General features: G+C 35.5%; 1 protein-coding gene across 1 annotated transcript in view; it reads left to right on the top strand.

The window, feature by feature from the left end:
• Positions 1-585: 585 nt before the first annotated feature.
• Positions 586-15,135, top strand: part of MINDY3 (MINDY lysine 48 deubiquitinase 3) — a 98,664-nt gene continuing 84,114 nt past the window's right edge. The window contains exons 1-3 of the mRNA XM_044677273.1: positions 586-950; positions 13,216-13,295; positions 14,767-14,827. Coding sequence (XP_044533208.1) covers positions 857-950; positions 13,216-13,295; positions 14,767-14,827 — 235 coding nt within the window. The 5' untranslated portion in view covers positions 586-856. The remainder of the gene's footprint in view (positions 951-13,215; positions 13,296-14,766; positions 14,828-15,135) is intronic.

Raw genomic sequence — 15,135 nt, 5'->3', positions numbered from 1 at the left:
GTGCTAGGCCTGGAGTCAGAAAGACTCAGCTTCCTGAGTTCAAATACAGCCTCAGACATTTGTGACCTTGAACAAGACACTTAACCTTGCAAGCCTCGGTTTTCTCATCTGTAAAATGAGCTGGAGAAAAAAAAATCGCAAATCACTCCAGTATCTTTGACAAAAAAACCTCACATGAGGTTATGAGGAGTTAGGACTGAACAACAAAATTATTATTGCTATCGTTTAAAAATAATAATACTTTTATAGAACAAGGGAGCTTGGACCTTGCCTGCAGGCGAGCCCTGTAAAGTGGTCCCTTGAAGGGGATGACTGAGATGCCCTTGTGGGGGCGAGAGGAGAGAAGGGGCGAAAGGGACGGAGGATATCACTGCCCAGACAGTGCCGATCCCGGTTCCTAAACCAAAAAGTAAGAGCTGGATGGATAGCTCCCAGACTAGCAAGGAGGAATTCTCTCCTCCCGGCCTCTTCCTTGCCCCTTCCGCTTCCGGGGAGGGTACCCCTAAATTACTCCCGCCTCCAGAGCGCAGAAGGGTGGGTGGGATTAGAAAGGAAGGAAGTATCCGAGGGGAACTTCCGGTCCTGCGGAAACTCTGCACTGTGGCTTAGCTGACAGGCTCCGTATTCCTTGTGCCAGTAGCCGGTCCCCTCCATCATCTTCTTGGTGGTCCTACTCTTCCTCCTCCTCCTCCTCCGTCTTCTTTTTCTCTTCTTTCTCCTCTTCCACTTCCTCCTCCTCGTCCTTTTCCGCCTCCTCCCCCTCACTTCTGCTGCCTCAGAGTCCCCCAGCCTCCCCTATCCCCATGTTTCGGGGCGGGAGGCCTGGAAGCGAAACTCCGCTCGCTGGTACCTCATCATGTCCGAAGTGACGAAAGAGCTGATGGAGCTGGTGTGGGGCCCCAAAACCAGCCCCGGCCTCTCCGACACCATCTTCTGCCGCTGGACTCAAGGTACCGCGGGTCCCGCGCCCCTCTCGGGGTCCGGTGGGGTCGCAGCTTCCCCGACCTGGGCTCTCGCGGGGCGAGCAGGTGCCAGACTTCCCCAAGATCCCATCCCACCTGGGGCGGGGAGGTGGCATCTGATCTGCTGGCGAGGCGTTCTGAGAGGGCGGTGGTGTGGGTGGCTCCAGGAGCGCTGCTCAATTAACCAAGAGTCCGGAACTTAAAAAAAAAAAAAAAAGAACTTTATGTCAATATAAGTGGTTTTCTTTGCAACCCTATATATGTTGGGCATTTAATCAAGTGAACACGCATTAACTAAGCACCTACGATGTGTCAGGCACCTTGTTAAACCCTGGGAATACAAAGAAAGGCAAAGCAAAATGTCCATGCTCTCAGGGAGTTCACTGCTTAATGGGAAAAAAACAAACAAAAAAAAAAAAACTTAAGAAAAGAGAAGTCTTTAGGCATCATCAAACTGCCAGAGGGAAGCTTGATACAGAAAAGGTTAAGAATCCAAAGTCTGTACTTTGTTTCCACATCAGTTTCTTTATGAAGGGATCATTCTAGGCTAAGGTTATGAACCTCTGGCCTATACTCTGCATTCAAATCAGTTTCCATTTTTAAAAGATGACCTATTTGGATTCTTTTAGGCTAAAATTAAGAACGTATTGACTACATTTTGTGTCCATTTAGTTTTCCCCTAAAAATTAGTGACTCAGTTGGATTGTTTTAGATAAAGTTAAAGGGGAAAAAAAATCTCATCTACACTTTTGTGTCCTCATCGGTTTCCTTTAAGAATAAAAATAAAAAAGCACCACAATTAGATTGTTCTAGGTTGAGGTTAATAAGAACCCCTGGTCTACACTTTGCCATCTACATCAATTTAGACCTGGTGACGTCTTTAGACTGTTTTAACATAGGTATCTTAGAAAGACCCATTGTGCTTTTTTTAAAAAAAAAAATAATAATAAGGGGATTAGGGCAGGGAATAGGGAAATAAGAAAAGGTGCATGGGTGCCCAGAGACGCTGTTTTATTACAGCTTGCCTGCTGTAATTGTTTGGTGTGTCACTATAATGTTCAAGGTGTACAGAATATACTACATCATTGCTTGCAAAGGCTAGATGAGAGTGCAAGGCTATTTTATTGTGGTTCATTAGATCTCTGTTATGGAGGGCTGAAGAGTTTTATCTGTCCATAAGAGCCCAAGGAAGCTTAGGACACAAATCAACTCCCCCAGTATGGTAATTTTGTCAGAACATACATCATAAAGAAAAATATTATATTCCTTTTGTAGGCATTATTCCAACATCTTTTAGTATTAGAAATATAGTATTTTAGAGCTAGAAGTTTAGAGATTATTCTACTCCACCACCCCCCACCCCTTCATCTTGGGTCAACTGCTGTTTTATTTAACCTTAATCCCTAATACAGTACATTGCTAGTTGTTTACTATATATTTATTGATCATTGACAGATTAAGAATGGGTTTCCTCCATGGATTAGGTGGTTTGCCTAAAGTCACCCACTAATTAATGGTAAATCATAGACTCTTAGAGTTGAAAGGATTTTCAAGTGACCAAATAGTCCAATTCATGCCTGAAAAAGAATCCTTTTTATATCCTGCATCTGTTTGAATACTTCCAGTAACAGGGAACATAATATTTTCTAAGGCAACCTGTTCTTTTTGACAGATCTAATGACTGGATTAGTCAATTTTTCCTTTAATTGAGCCTAAACTATATATATATATATTTGCAGCTTTTATGCATTGCTCCTAGATTTGCCCTCTGGGGCCAGAAGACAATCTTTTCTCTCTTCCATGTAATAATTCTTCAAATATATGAACACAGCTATCATATTCCAATCTCTACCTCCCTTGATTTCTCCTTCAACTGATCAATATATGATGTGAATTTGAGTCTCTTTACTAAATTGATTTCATTTAAACTGGATCAGTTGCTATTTCCCATACACCTTAAGACACCTCCCACCTCTGTGCCTTTGCATAAGTTGTCCTCCATACCTGGAATACATTTCATCCACCTTAGAATCCTAACTCTTTTCCTGCCTGAGATCTATGCTGATTTTTGCCTTTTCTCCTTAATAGTGCCCTTAATCTTTAAAATAACTTTGTTTTTAAACACACATATATGTATGCCTTTGTATCCCTTGTGCAACAATGATAATGTTGGCAGAAGTACGTACTTAATACTCTTTGAATAAATTCTATACCCAGTGTTTTAAACTATCAAAATACTTGAATTTTGTTAAAATTGCTTCTAAGTATTGTTTCATTGGCAAACTTAATGCATTTTTTTGGAATGATTGATAACTAAACTATATGGCTTTATATATAACTTAATTGATCAAAATAATTATACTTAGCACAGAACTAAATATAGAATCCTTAGGACACTAGAGAACTTTGAGTTTATATCAAATTAATTATGGTTCTAAGACACTAATTAGAATACACTCCTGTTTATGTGCCCTTTATAGTGCTTTGTTTGGATTTCTAATAGTTTGATACAATTGAATTTTTTTATGTATGTGTGGACTAGATCTTACTTGATGGAATATAATTGTTTGATTTAAAATCCTGCATTTTCAAATCTTATCTTAAATTTACCTTTGCCTCTTAATTATTTATTATTTGGATCTTTGCATTTTGATAAACATAAACTGGTTATATTTATATATAGTGTTGAAATAGACAAAACTATTAATAAAACTTTTAAAGGACTCATTATTTTGCTTGCTTCAACATTTACTAACCATCTTCTTTATATAAAACTTTTATTGCTTTACTCTGCTAAGAAATTGAAAATACTAAATTTTTATTTTGAATTGTTGAGTTAAACTTACAGTATGGTGGTTATATTATGAAGTAATTTAATTGTAGGCTCTTCCAAAAATTAGAGGTCATAGATTTTTAGACCAAAAAGGTACCTTAGAAATCATCTACCCAAATCCTAGATACAGATAAGGAAACTGAGAGCAAAAGAGATTAGATGATACCTTTGTCTTGTCTTGTTTTGTCCAAATCTAGTAAGTTAGAGAATTTGATCTTGTATATGCCCTTTGTGAATGTATATAATAAAATGGGGCTTAACAACTTTTCAAAAAGACTAACAGTTATGAACTATATCATTTTCATATACTGTGTTCTTCTGCTTTAGAAAGTTCTACCCTAATGTATTCCTAGTCCTGTCAGAAATGCTTGTGTCCCCAAGTTTTCTTGGACAATCAAACACACCTAAGTAACAACTGTAACTACTTCCCATTTTAATGCTTTAACATTTTCAGAATGCTTTTCCTCACTGTAAAGGGTAAGATAAGTAGTACCACCATTTTTATAACCATTTTGTAAAAAGAGGTAACATAAGAGAGTTCTTTAGGGGAGGTAAAATAATTATTGCTGTACTGCTATTTAGTACAGGCCTCTTACCTGCAATTCTAACATTACTTCCACTATACTATACTTTTCTTAAGTCTTAACCTGGACTTTAATAAAATTGTTAAGAGCATACTTTTCAGCATTATTATATGAATAACTAATGGATCTATTGGAATTATTTTGCAGATACAAAGTTATGTTTATAAAATTTGAAAAGGGCTTGTTGAAATACTAGCCAGGGCAGATGCTCTTAATAGGGAATAATTTAATAAATGACACTTCAGAATTTACAATGTTTCATATTCACTTAGAAAAACTTAATAGAATAAAATGCTTTACATGAGCAGTTCCAAACATTATTAATGTTTTGGGGCAACTGAATATACATATTTGGTGATTAAACCTGTTACACTGATAATGAGGTTTTTGGAGTACACTTTTATGTCTTTGTTTTTTGTTTTTTTGAAGTTCCAGTTGCTAGAGATTGTTCTAGTGGTCATTTGGGATATGGAAGTAGACAATAAGACTCCACTTTGCTGCACTTAAAGTGCTGCATTAGTGTTCTGACATCAATTCTGGCATTGTCTCATAAATGTATAATGGTGCTTAGTGTTGGACTGAATTCAAATCTTGAGGCATCCTTAAGAAACATTTGATATTTAAGATTTTTTTTACAAAATCAAATAGTGCCCCTAAATCCAGAGAGGATACATTCTAAGATCTAATATGGATTGCTGAAACCATGGATAGTTGTAACTGTGGATATAAGTGAACACTTGCTGTTAATGTTAACCATGGTCTGATACAGTTTGATACAGAGGCATAGTTGCACTACTAGCACCACTACTTTTCTTCCCTCCCAAATTCCCCCTCCACACCCCTGGCAAAAACCTTATTATTTATATATGTGTATATATGTATTTCCAAATGCTTGCAGAATCCATTTTTAACATTTGTCTTCTGACATTTTATGATCCAAATTTTTTCTCTCCCTCCCCCTACACTTCCAGAGACAGCAAGCAATATGATATAAGGCAGTGATGGGCAAACTTTTTAAAGAGGGGGTCAAAGGAAAGGAAATGCTGATCTGTCAGTCTGTTTCTAAGGCAACTCTTTTGAAGTTTCATTGTATTGTATCCTACTCATTGTATTCGTCAGATTAGGAATAATGTCCTGCAGTAGGGGACCACGTCTGGTCCGTGGGCCATAGTTTGCCCATCACTGATATAGGTTATACATGTGCTGTCATGCAATACATATTCCCATGTTGATCATGTTGTGAAAGAAGACAATACCATACATACAAAAAAATACTCATGAAGAAAATTAAGTGAAAAATGGTATGATTCAATGTGCATTTAGACTCCTTCAGTTCCTTTTATGGCAATGGATAGATAGCATTTTTCATTGAGTTCCTTTGAACCTTGCATTGCTGATAGTAGTTTAATCCTTCACAGTTGATCATCACATAATATTGATGTTTTTGTGTACAATGTTCTGATTTTGCTCACTTTAGTCTGCATCAGATCATACAAATCTTTACAGGCTTTTCTGAAATCATGCTCTACATCATTTCTTAAGGCACAAAAGTATTCCATTACTCTTATATCATAGCCTGTTCAGCTATTCTGCAGTTGATGGATATCCCCTTCAATTTCTAATTCATTATCATTCCAAAAAGAGCTGTTATAAATATTTTCGTGTAAGTAGGTCCTTTTCCCATTTCTTTGATCTCTTTGGGCTAGAGTATACATAGTATTGTGGACCATTAGGTATGGTTCCAATTTGCTCTCCAGAATGTTGTTGTATTAGTTCACAGCTTTACCAGCAGAGTATCAGCATCTCAAATTTTCCACATCCCCTCAAACATTTATTATTTTCCTTTTTGATCATATTAGTTAATCCAATAGGTGTGATTTGGTACCTCAGAATTGTTTTAATTTGCATTTCTATTCAGTAGTGATTTGGAGCATTTTTTCATATGACTACAGTTTTAATTTCTTCATTTGAGAATTGCTAGTTCATATCCTTTGACCATGTATCAATTGGAACTCAGTTTTCCATATTTTTGAGAAATGAGACCTTTGTCAGACACATTTGGTATAAATATTTTCCCTTCTAATCTTGGTTGTATTTGCACAAAACCTTTTAATTTTAATGTGTTACATCTTATAATATTCTCTATATCTTCTATGGTCATAAATTCTTTCCTTATCTAGTCTAATTTGTTTATGTTATCACTCTTTACTTCTAAATCATGTATCCATTTTGACTTTATCTTGGTATGTTTTGTGACAAGTTAGTCTATGTCTAGTTTCTGCCATACTGTTTTCCTATTTAACCCCAGATGTTTTTGTCAAATAGTAAGTTCTTCTTCTAATAAACTTAGATCTTAGGGTTTGTCCAACACTAGGTTGCTGTGGTCATTTATTGCATTTAAGTACCTAATCTATTCCATTGATCCAGTACTCTCTAAGCCTGTACCAGATTATGTTGATGATCACCACTTTATAATATTAAGACTAGGCCTCCTTTCTTCATTTTTGTATTGTCTCTTTGATGTTCTTGATCTTTTGTTCTTCCAGATGAATTTTATTGTTTTCTATAGCTCTATGAAATAATTATTGACTAGTATGATTGGTATGTCACTGAACAGGTAGATTAATTTAGGTAGAATTGTTATTTTTTTATATTGGCTTGGTCTACCCATGAGCAATTAATGTTTTTCCAGTTGTTTAAATCTGACTGTGTGTGAAAAGTGTATTATAATTGTGCTCATATTGTTCTTGGATATGTCCTGGCAAGTAGAACCCCAAATATTTTATAGTATCTATAGTTGTTTTATTTTTTTATTTTTTAGAAAAATTTTTTCTATGATTACATGATTCATGTTCTTACTCTCTCCTCGCCAACTCCCTCCCCACCCCATAGCTGACACACATTTCCACTGGTTTCTTCCTGTATCATCAATCAAGACCTATTTCCATATTATTGATAGTCATACTAGGGTGATCATTTAGAGCAGGGGTTCGGCAACCTTTTTGGCCATGAGAGCCATAAACGCCACATTTTTTAAAATGTAATTTCGTGAGAGCCGTACAGTGCTCACAGTGCACCCTCCTGTAACAGCACCTGGAAAAAATTGACTTCATGGCTCCTGTAGAAAAAGCCAGATATGGCTCCAGAGCCATACATTGCCGACCCCTGGTTTAGAGTCTGCATCCCTAACCATGTCCACATCAACCCATGTGTTCAAGCAGTTGCTTTTCTTCTGTGTTTCCACTCCTGCAGTTCTTCCTCTGAATGTGGGTAGCGTTCTTTACCATAAATCCCTCAGAATTGTCCTGGGTCATTGCATTGCTGCTAGTACAGAAGTCCATTACATTTGAATTTACACAGTGTATCAGTCTCTGCGTATGGGATTTCTCTTTCTGTTTCTTGCTGTTGAACTTTATTGTTGTATTTAGAAATGCTAATGATTTATGTGGGTTTATTTTATATCCTGCAATTTAGCTAAAGTTGCTACTTATTTCTATTAGTTTTTTGGTTGATTCACTAGTTTTCTCTTACATATACCATTTTACTATCTGCACAGTGTAATAGCCTTATTACCTTATTGCCTATCTCTAATTCCTTCTTCTCTTGTTGTTCTAGCTAGCATTTCTAGAACAATATTGAATAGTAATGGTAATAATGGCATCCTTGCTTCACTCTTGATCTTATTGGAAAGGCTTCTAGCTTATCTCCATAATAGATAATGCTTGCTGATAGTTTTAGATAGATGCTATTTATTATTCTAAAGATTGTGCCATTTATTCCAGTGTTGTCTAGTATTTATATCTTAAGAATCTTAATTATTACCTCATGTAGGAGTATAATCAGTTTAACAAGTATCTTAAATATTTCAGGTATCATATCCAAATATCTTGATTATTACCTTCTTGTGTGGGAATATAATCACTTTAACAGGTATTTTGAGTACTTAGGTAGCATAGATATCTTAATTATTACCTTCCCTGGTAGGAATGTAATCAGTTTAACCTTATTATACCCCTTAAGTATTCCCTTTTCTGTTTAACTTTTTATGCTTCTTTTGAGTGTTGAATTTATACCTAGAAAACTTCTTTTTCATTAAATGTCAGTTTTTCCCCTGAAGAATTATGCTCATTTTTGCCGGATAGTTGATTTTTTTTATTGTAATCCTAGATCCTTTACATTCCAGAATATTATGTTCTAAGCCCTGTGGTCCTTTAATGTAGAATCTTCTAAATTCTCTATAATCTTGACTGTAGCTCCACAGTATTTGAGTTGTTTCCTTCTTGTAATAGACTCCTTTCAGTACATTTTCCTTGGCTTAGGTTTTCTGGGATTTGCCCATAGTACTCCTGGGAGTTTTTATTTTGAGGTCTCTTTCAGGATATGGTCTTTGAATTCTTTAAATTTCTGTTTCCCCCTCTTTTTTTATTTTTTATTTTTTAAACCCTTACCTTCTGCCTTGGCTCCAAGGCAGAAGGGTGGTAAGGGTAGGCAATGGGAGTCAAGTGACTTGCCCAGGGTCACACAGCTAGGAAGTGTCTGAAGCCAGATTTGGACCTAGTATTTCCCAGTCTCTAGGCCTGGCTCTCAATCCACTGAGCTACCCAGCTGCCCCCTCCCCATCTTTTTTTAGAATATCAGGGCAGTTTTCCTTGTAATATGGTGTCCAGGCCTTTTTTTTTTTTTTTTGATCCTGCCTTTTCCAATGATTCATCCAAGTCAGTTATTTTTCCAGTGAAATATTTCAGATTTCCTTTTCTTTTTTCTTTTTTTTTTGATTTTGTTTTATTTCCTATTGTCTGATGGCACCGTTAGCTTCCATTTGCCCAATTTGATTTTAGTATATTATTTTCTTCCTTGAGCTTATTTCCTTTTCCATTTGACCCAGTTTTTGTAATTCTCTTCTAAGTTTGTGTTTTGATCTTCCTGTCAATAAAATAATTTTCTGAAGTCCGATTTTTTCCTGCCTTTTTTTTTTCATAGCCTTTCTTTAAGGTGAAGTTTAGCTCTGTTTTTAAGGTGGAAGAAGTACTATCTCTGGGTTCTTCCAGGTGTCACATACACTGGTTTGAATTGGTTTGCACTCCCCACAACTGCCATTTCCCTCAAGTGTCTGGAGCACTGAGCTGCTTCTCCTGCTGAGGTTTCCCTGGGAAGTACTTTCATCAGGCTGCTCTTCACACTGCTGATTCCCCTGCTTTCCTCTCTTCTCCCTTTGAGATGGGTACTTCCTGCTTTCCCTTCTATGTTTTCTTGGGCTGAAACAATGTTTCACCTTGTCTTTTGTTGGTTCTTTATTTCTAGAATTTGTTTTGAGACTTTGTGTATGTGTTCTTGTTCATAAGTGGAGCTGGGCAAGCTCAGAGTGGTTCTTATTCTGCTGTTGTGGCTCCCTGAAGCAGAAGTCTCAATATGGACTTTCTTAGAAGCACTGTGATAGCACTACAATGAATGTGATCAGTGAGAACAATAGAGACAGACTGGAGAAAACTTTTGCCTCATAGCCTGGGAATGGGTACAAAGTGATGAGCTATACTCTGGCCTGAAGGACTTCACCATCTTACAACCTATATTTGCTTGGTGGGCAATTTGAAATGTATGGACTATTTGTTTTTTCTATTTTATAAAATTTTCCATTTTTTGCCCCCATGGCTAACCTATAGATAACCGAATCAGTAGATACCAAAGCAGTAGATATTGGAGCACAACTGTAGCTTTTTTTTTTTTAAACTCTTATTTAAATGATGTTTTTCTTTTAGAATCGCCATTGGCTAATCCAGTGGAACAGTTTTGAAATGTATTTTGCTGCAGCTAAACTATGTCTTTGACTTTGCTTACTTGTAGAATTCCAGAACAGATTATTTTCATGAATATCTAGAGATAAAAGTGATCCTGTAGATTTAGCATAACTTGATCAAGAGTAAGTCATGCCAGACTAATCTCATTCTTTTTTTAATTTGTTTTGTTTAAGGTTAACTAGTATCAGAAGAATGTAATAAATGTGGATTGTGGTTTATCTAGATTTCAGCAAAATATTTGATAATTAGTTAATCTTGTAAATAAGATGGAGAAATATAGGTTAGCTGATAGGTAGGTGGGTAAGGAACTCATTGAATGACAGAAAGAATAATCATTTATAATTTGGTAGTAACTTGGAAGGTTGTCATTAGTGGATACTCTAGGAATCTTTTCTTGAACCTCTGCTGGTTTAATACCTTTATAAATGACTTGAATATACAAGAGAGACAGAGAGACAAAGAGAAATCTAGACACATGTGGATATTTATAGATATGATATACGTATTATATGTAGCAAATATATACTGTGAGTGTGTAAAGGGAATAAGGATGGATGGGAGGAAGGAAGGGATAAGAAGGGAAAGGGAATAGGAATAGGAAGGTAACCTAGCTGGGGTAGTCCCAAGCCCAGAGGGGGAAATTGACTGGAGCCTTTCAGGGCTTAATAAAGATCAAGAAACAACTTAAGGATATATAGATAGCTGGGTTTATTTAGTTTAGGGAAAGAAAAGGTCTAGGGAGGCTAGGAGGTAGATCTTCGGCAGCTATGTGTGGACCAAGGCTTTTCCTCCAAAAAGGTGGCAAAAACCTGTGCTCTCTCTTCTCTTATACCTTCCTCAGACACCTCCCACAAAATAAGTGGGAGTGTGTCTGAGGATGTTAGGGTAGAAGATCCTAGGAGAGGTAGTCTCCCAGGGTTAGTGCATTTCAAAATGCACAATACACAGTATACATTGTAAATAAAATATAAGCAATAAATCTATATGTATAATATATACATATAATTATGTGTATATATAATATGCTTATCAAATATGCAGGTGATATAAGCTAGGAGAATTAGCTAATACACTGCATGATAAAATCAAGATACAGGGGGCAGCAGGGTAGCTCAGTGGATTGAGAGCCAGGCCTAGAGACAGGAGGTCCTAGGTTCGATTCTGACCTCAGACACTTCCCAGCCGTGTGTGACCCTGGGCAAGTCACTTGACCCCCATTGCCTACCCTTACCACTCTTCTGCCTTGGAGCCAATACACAGTATTGACTCTAAGACGGAAGGTAAGGGTTAAAAAAATAAATAAATAAAAAATAATAAATAAAATCAAGATACAAAAAGTTTAGACCAGAACAATGAGCTTTTTATCTTGCAATTTAATAGACAATGCCAATATCTAGATTTGTTTTGCTCAAAAATACTTATTACAAAGGAAAGCTTCTATATCAGGCATAAGGATGAAGGACATCAAAACATTTTAAAATGCACTCAGAAAGGGATGCAAAATAGTGGGTTTTTTACTATTTTAAAAAATTATATATATATGCATATATATAATATATGGTACACATATTTTAGAAAAACTATGTTAGAAATTGTTTTGTAAATTCTTCTAAGTTCTTTTTATATTGAAATGTTTGTTGATGGTTAAATTCATTAAAAAGAAAATGTAAAAAAATAATAGGGACTAATATAAAGATTTACACTTGATTTTCATCTTTATAAATATAAGAGTAGAGATGGAAGGGGAACGATGTTTTAGTTGAATTTCAGGTTCACTGTGAGTAAATAATGTTTTTAGTAAAATCCTAAAAGTTAATGTAAGCTTTGGAAGCATTAAGAGCAGTTTCTGCTCAACTCCATCCTCTATTCAGCTGTCAGTGATTTTCCTAAAGTTCAAATCAGACCATGTTACCTCCCTTCAGCTCAATAAACACACAACAGCTCCCATCCCTTACAGTATACTATAAAATCCTCTGTTTTTCTTTAAAAAGCCCTTCATAATCTTTCCTCATTCACCCTTCTAGCTTTCTTGCATCTTCCTCCCCCACAAACTCTTCTGTTCATTTGTGATTCTAGAAAAGGTCATGTTAAGGCACTCTCATTACTAGGATACTGAAGACTGATTTTTTAGAATTAGTTTTTTAGAAAGGAATGAAACCATTCCAATTATTAACATACATTTATTAGATGTCTGATTGTCATACAAATTGTGCCAGTATAGAACTTTTGTATTAGACATAACAAACTTTTGTAATCCCTAGAATATTCAGTATTGATAACTGTAAATAAAGATACTCAAAAGCCTCTGCCATTTCTTTGCCCAGCCTCTTTTTGATTGGATATTAAATAAATTAAATAAGAAAAAGAGAGTTTTAGAGGTCGTCACCCTAATGCCAAACTCAGGAAGGCCTAAAGTGCACTTAACCCACATGCTTCCTTTTTTTCCTCTGTAAAATGAGAATTATAACAGCACCTACATTACAGGGTTATGAAGACCAAAGGAGATAATATATGGAAAGGACTTTGCCAGCAATGAAGTATACACAGATGCTTGCTACTATTATTATTCTTTGAGAGCACACTACATTCTTGTTTTAGGGAATGTGGTTCAGTATTAAAAGACAAATTTGTGATTTTGTTGTTTCTTGGTAGGCTTTGAAAAGCCAAAGTACTGTATTAAAAGTGAACAGGAAATTCATACCAATTTTCTTCTAAGCAATGTAGGTAACAAAACAGAGCAGTGCAAAAATCCTGAATTTTTATTATCCTTTTAAATCTATAGTGATGAAAGTTCGTAATACATTATCTCATTTATTGCCTTCATTTTATAAATTTAAAATCAAGGCACAGAGTTATGAATTTGTTTAGCTACCAAGTAACCAAAGTGTTACATATCCCTTTCTTAGTCAATAGACTTGAGGTTTCTTCAGACTTACCTCACTAAATGATTAACCCCCAAATTATTTTCTTACTTTGATGAGTATTATTTCTCATAGGAAAATTTATTTAATGATTTTTAACCTTTTTTTTTTAACCTTTAGGTTTTGTATTTAGTGAATCAGAAGGTTCTGCATTGGAACAATTGGAAGGTGGCCCCTGTGCAGTTATTGCACCTGTTCAGGTAACATATGCTAATGGTGACTTACAAACTGCATGATGGGAAGATTCAGTGTTAAGTTTGGGGTTTGTTTGTTTTAGTAAAGGGTTAGTCTGAACTGGTAATTTCATAGCTTTGGGGAACTTTACAAGCAATGTGCATAGTTCACCTCTAACTTAAAATTCTAGAAAGCTGCTTGTGGCATTGAGGTTAAGCCATGGTCACACAGCCATAATTTGTCAGGGGCGCAATGTGAAACCAGGTGTTCTGCCCTTAATGACTGGCCCTCTATCCATTATTCCTGTGTCACACTGCTTGTCATGTTTTGGTTTACAAAAAATAATATTATTATTATTATTCATCGACATAAGGCTTTTAACTGACTTGAACTCATATAAATTGGCTATATAAGCCTAATGGGGGGAAATGCGGATTTATAATGTGCGCTTTTAGTGTCTATGTATGCACTTTTTTAAATACTTAAAAAGAAATTTATCCATTCTCCAGAGAAGTAATCTTCACCATAATAGGTATAAATATTTATTTATGTAGTATTTTCAAGTTCACAAAGTGCTTTGCAGATAATATCTTATTTGACTTTCGTAGCAAACCAGTGAGGTAGGGGAAACTGACGCTCACAGAGGTTCCTTGATGTGCTACTGGTCACACAGCAATGCATGGCCAAGGTAAATTCAGGACCCAGAGCTTCTTAACTTCAAGACCATTGTGTTTCTCACTATACCTGTCTGCTTTCTGTGGACAAGTAACAATTTATATGTAGATTAATAAACAGTTAACAAACATTGGTTAAGTACCTGCTCTATGCTAGTCACTGTCCTAAGTGTTTGAGATACAAATACCTAATGGAAAGTTTCTACTCTCAAACAGTTCATCATCTATTGGAATAAGACAGTACACAAAAGGAAGCTAAAGGGGAAGGTGAATGGAGAAGAGATAGCTGGCCTGGGCACCCTCCTTAAGTGGAGTTTGGAGAGGAGCTCTTCACTCTACTTTTCAATCAGAGAAGTCTTAGGGGCAGAGGATATGGATGTAGTATGAAGGCTGATGCATGATGGAGAAGTCCAGATACATGATTGTTAAGTTTTTTGCCTTCATTTGTTTCCATTTGTTGAGAATAATATGCCTGACAAAGAAGAATGAGCTATTAAAATATCATAATATAAGTGACATGCAAAATATATTTTCTAGAATATATAAAATATATGATATTTTTGAACTGTCAATGCCACTTTATAGTTTTAAAATTAGCTGTAACTTTAAATCAATTTTATTAATAAAAAATCAGTTCATATGGAAAAAAATCTAAAAGTATATTTTCATACTGAAGAAATTTCAATAACAGAAACTTTTAAAGCGTTGTTAAAAGATTTCAGTAGAGCAATGAGTTAGATTACTTATGCTTTAAAATTAGAAACTATTTGATTTTTTAGGTATGTTTATCATGTATCCTAATTGTTGCTTTGATTTTGTAAAGGCATTTCTTTTGAAGAAGCTATTGTTTACTTCTGAAAAGTCTTCTTGGAGAGATTGTCAAGGTACTATTTTAAAATAATTATTCATTTTGCTTTTTAAAAACTTATTTTGATCAACAAGTATATTTTAATTATATTACTTTTCCAAAATAGGTTTTTTTCATTTTACAAAATACATTTTCTCAGCTAATTCTTTTAAGTACCTTTCATGTTGACAGAATAAGTATTGTCCTAATTTCACAGATGAAGAAACCGAGACTAAGAAATTACAACTTGTAATAACAATAGTAAATAGTACAACTGAATCTCATATGCATATATTCTCCTGTACCGTTTTCAGCCTTTAAGTGATGAGATCTCAAAAAAATCCA

The sequence above is a fragment of the Gracilinanus agilis genome, chromosome 5 (genome assembly GCF_016433145.1).
Source record: "Gracilinanus agilis isolate LMUSP501 chromosome 5, AgileGrace, whole genome shotgun sequence".
NCBI classification, from domain to species: domain Eukaryota; kingdom Metazoa; phylum Chordata; class Mammalia; order Didelphimorphia; family Didelphidae; genus Gracilinanus; species Gracilinanus agilis.
Note: the sequence above shows the minus strand (reverse complement) of the source record. Positions and strands in the feature narration are given on the sequence as shown.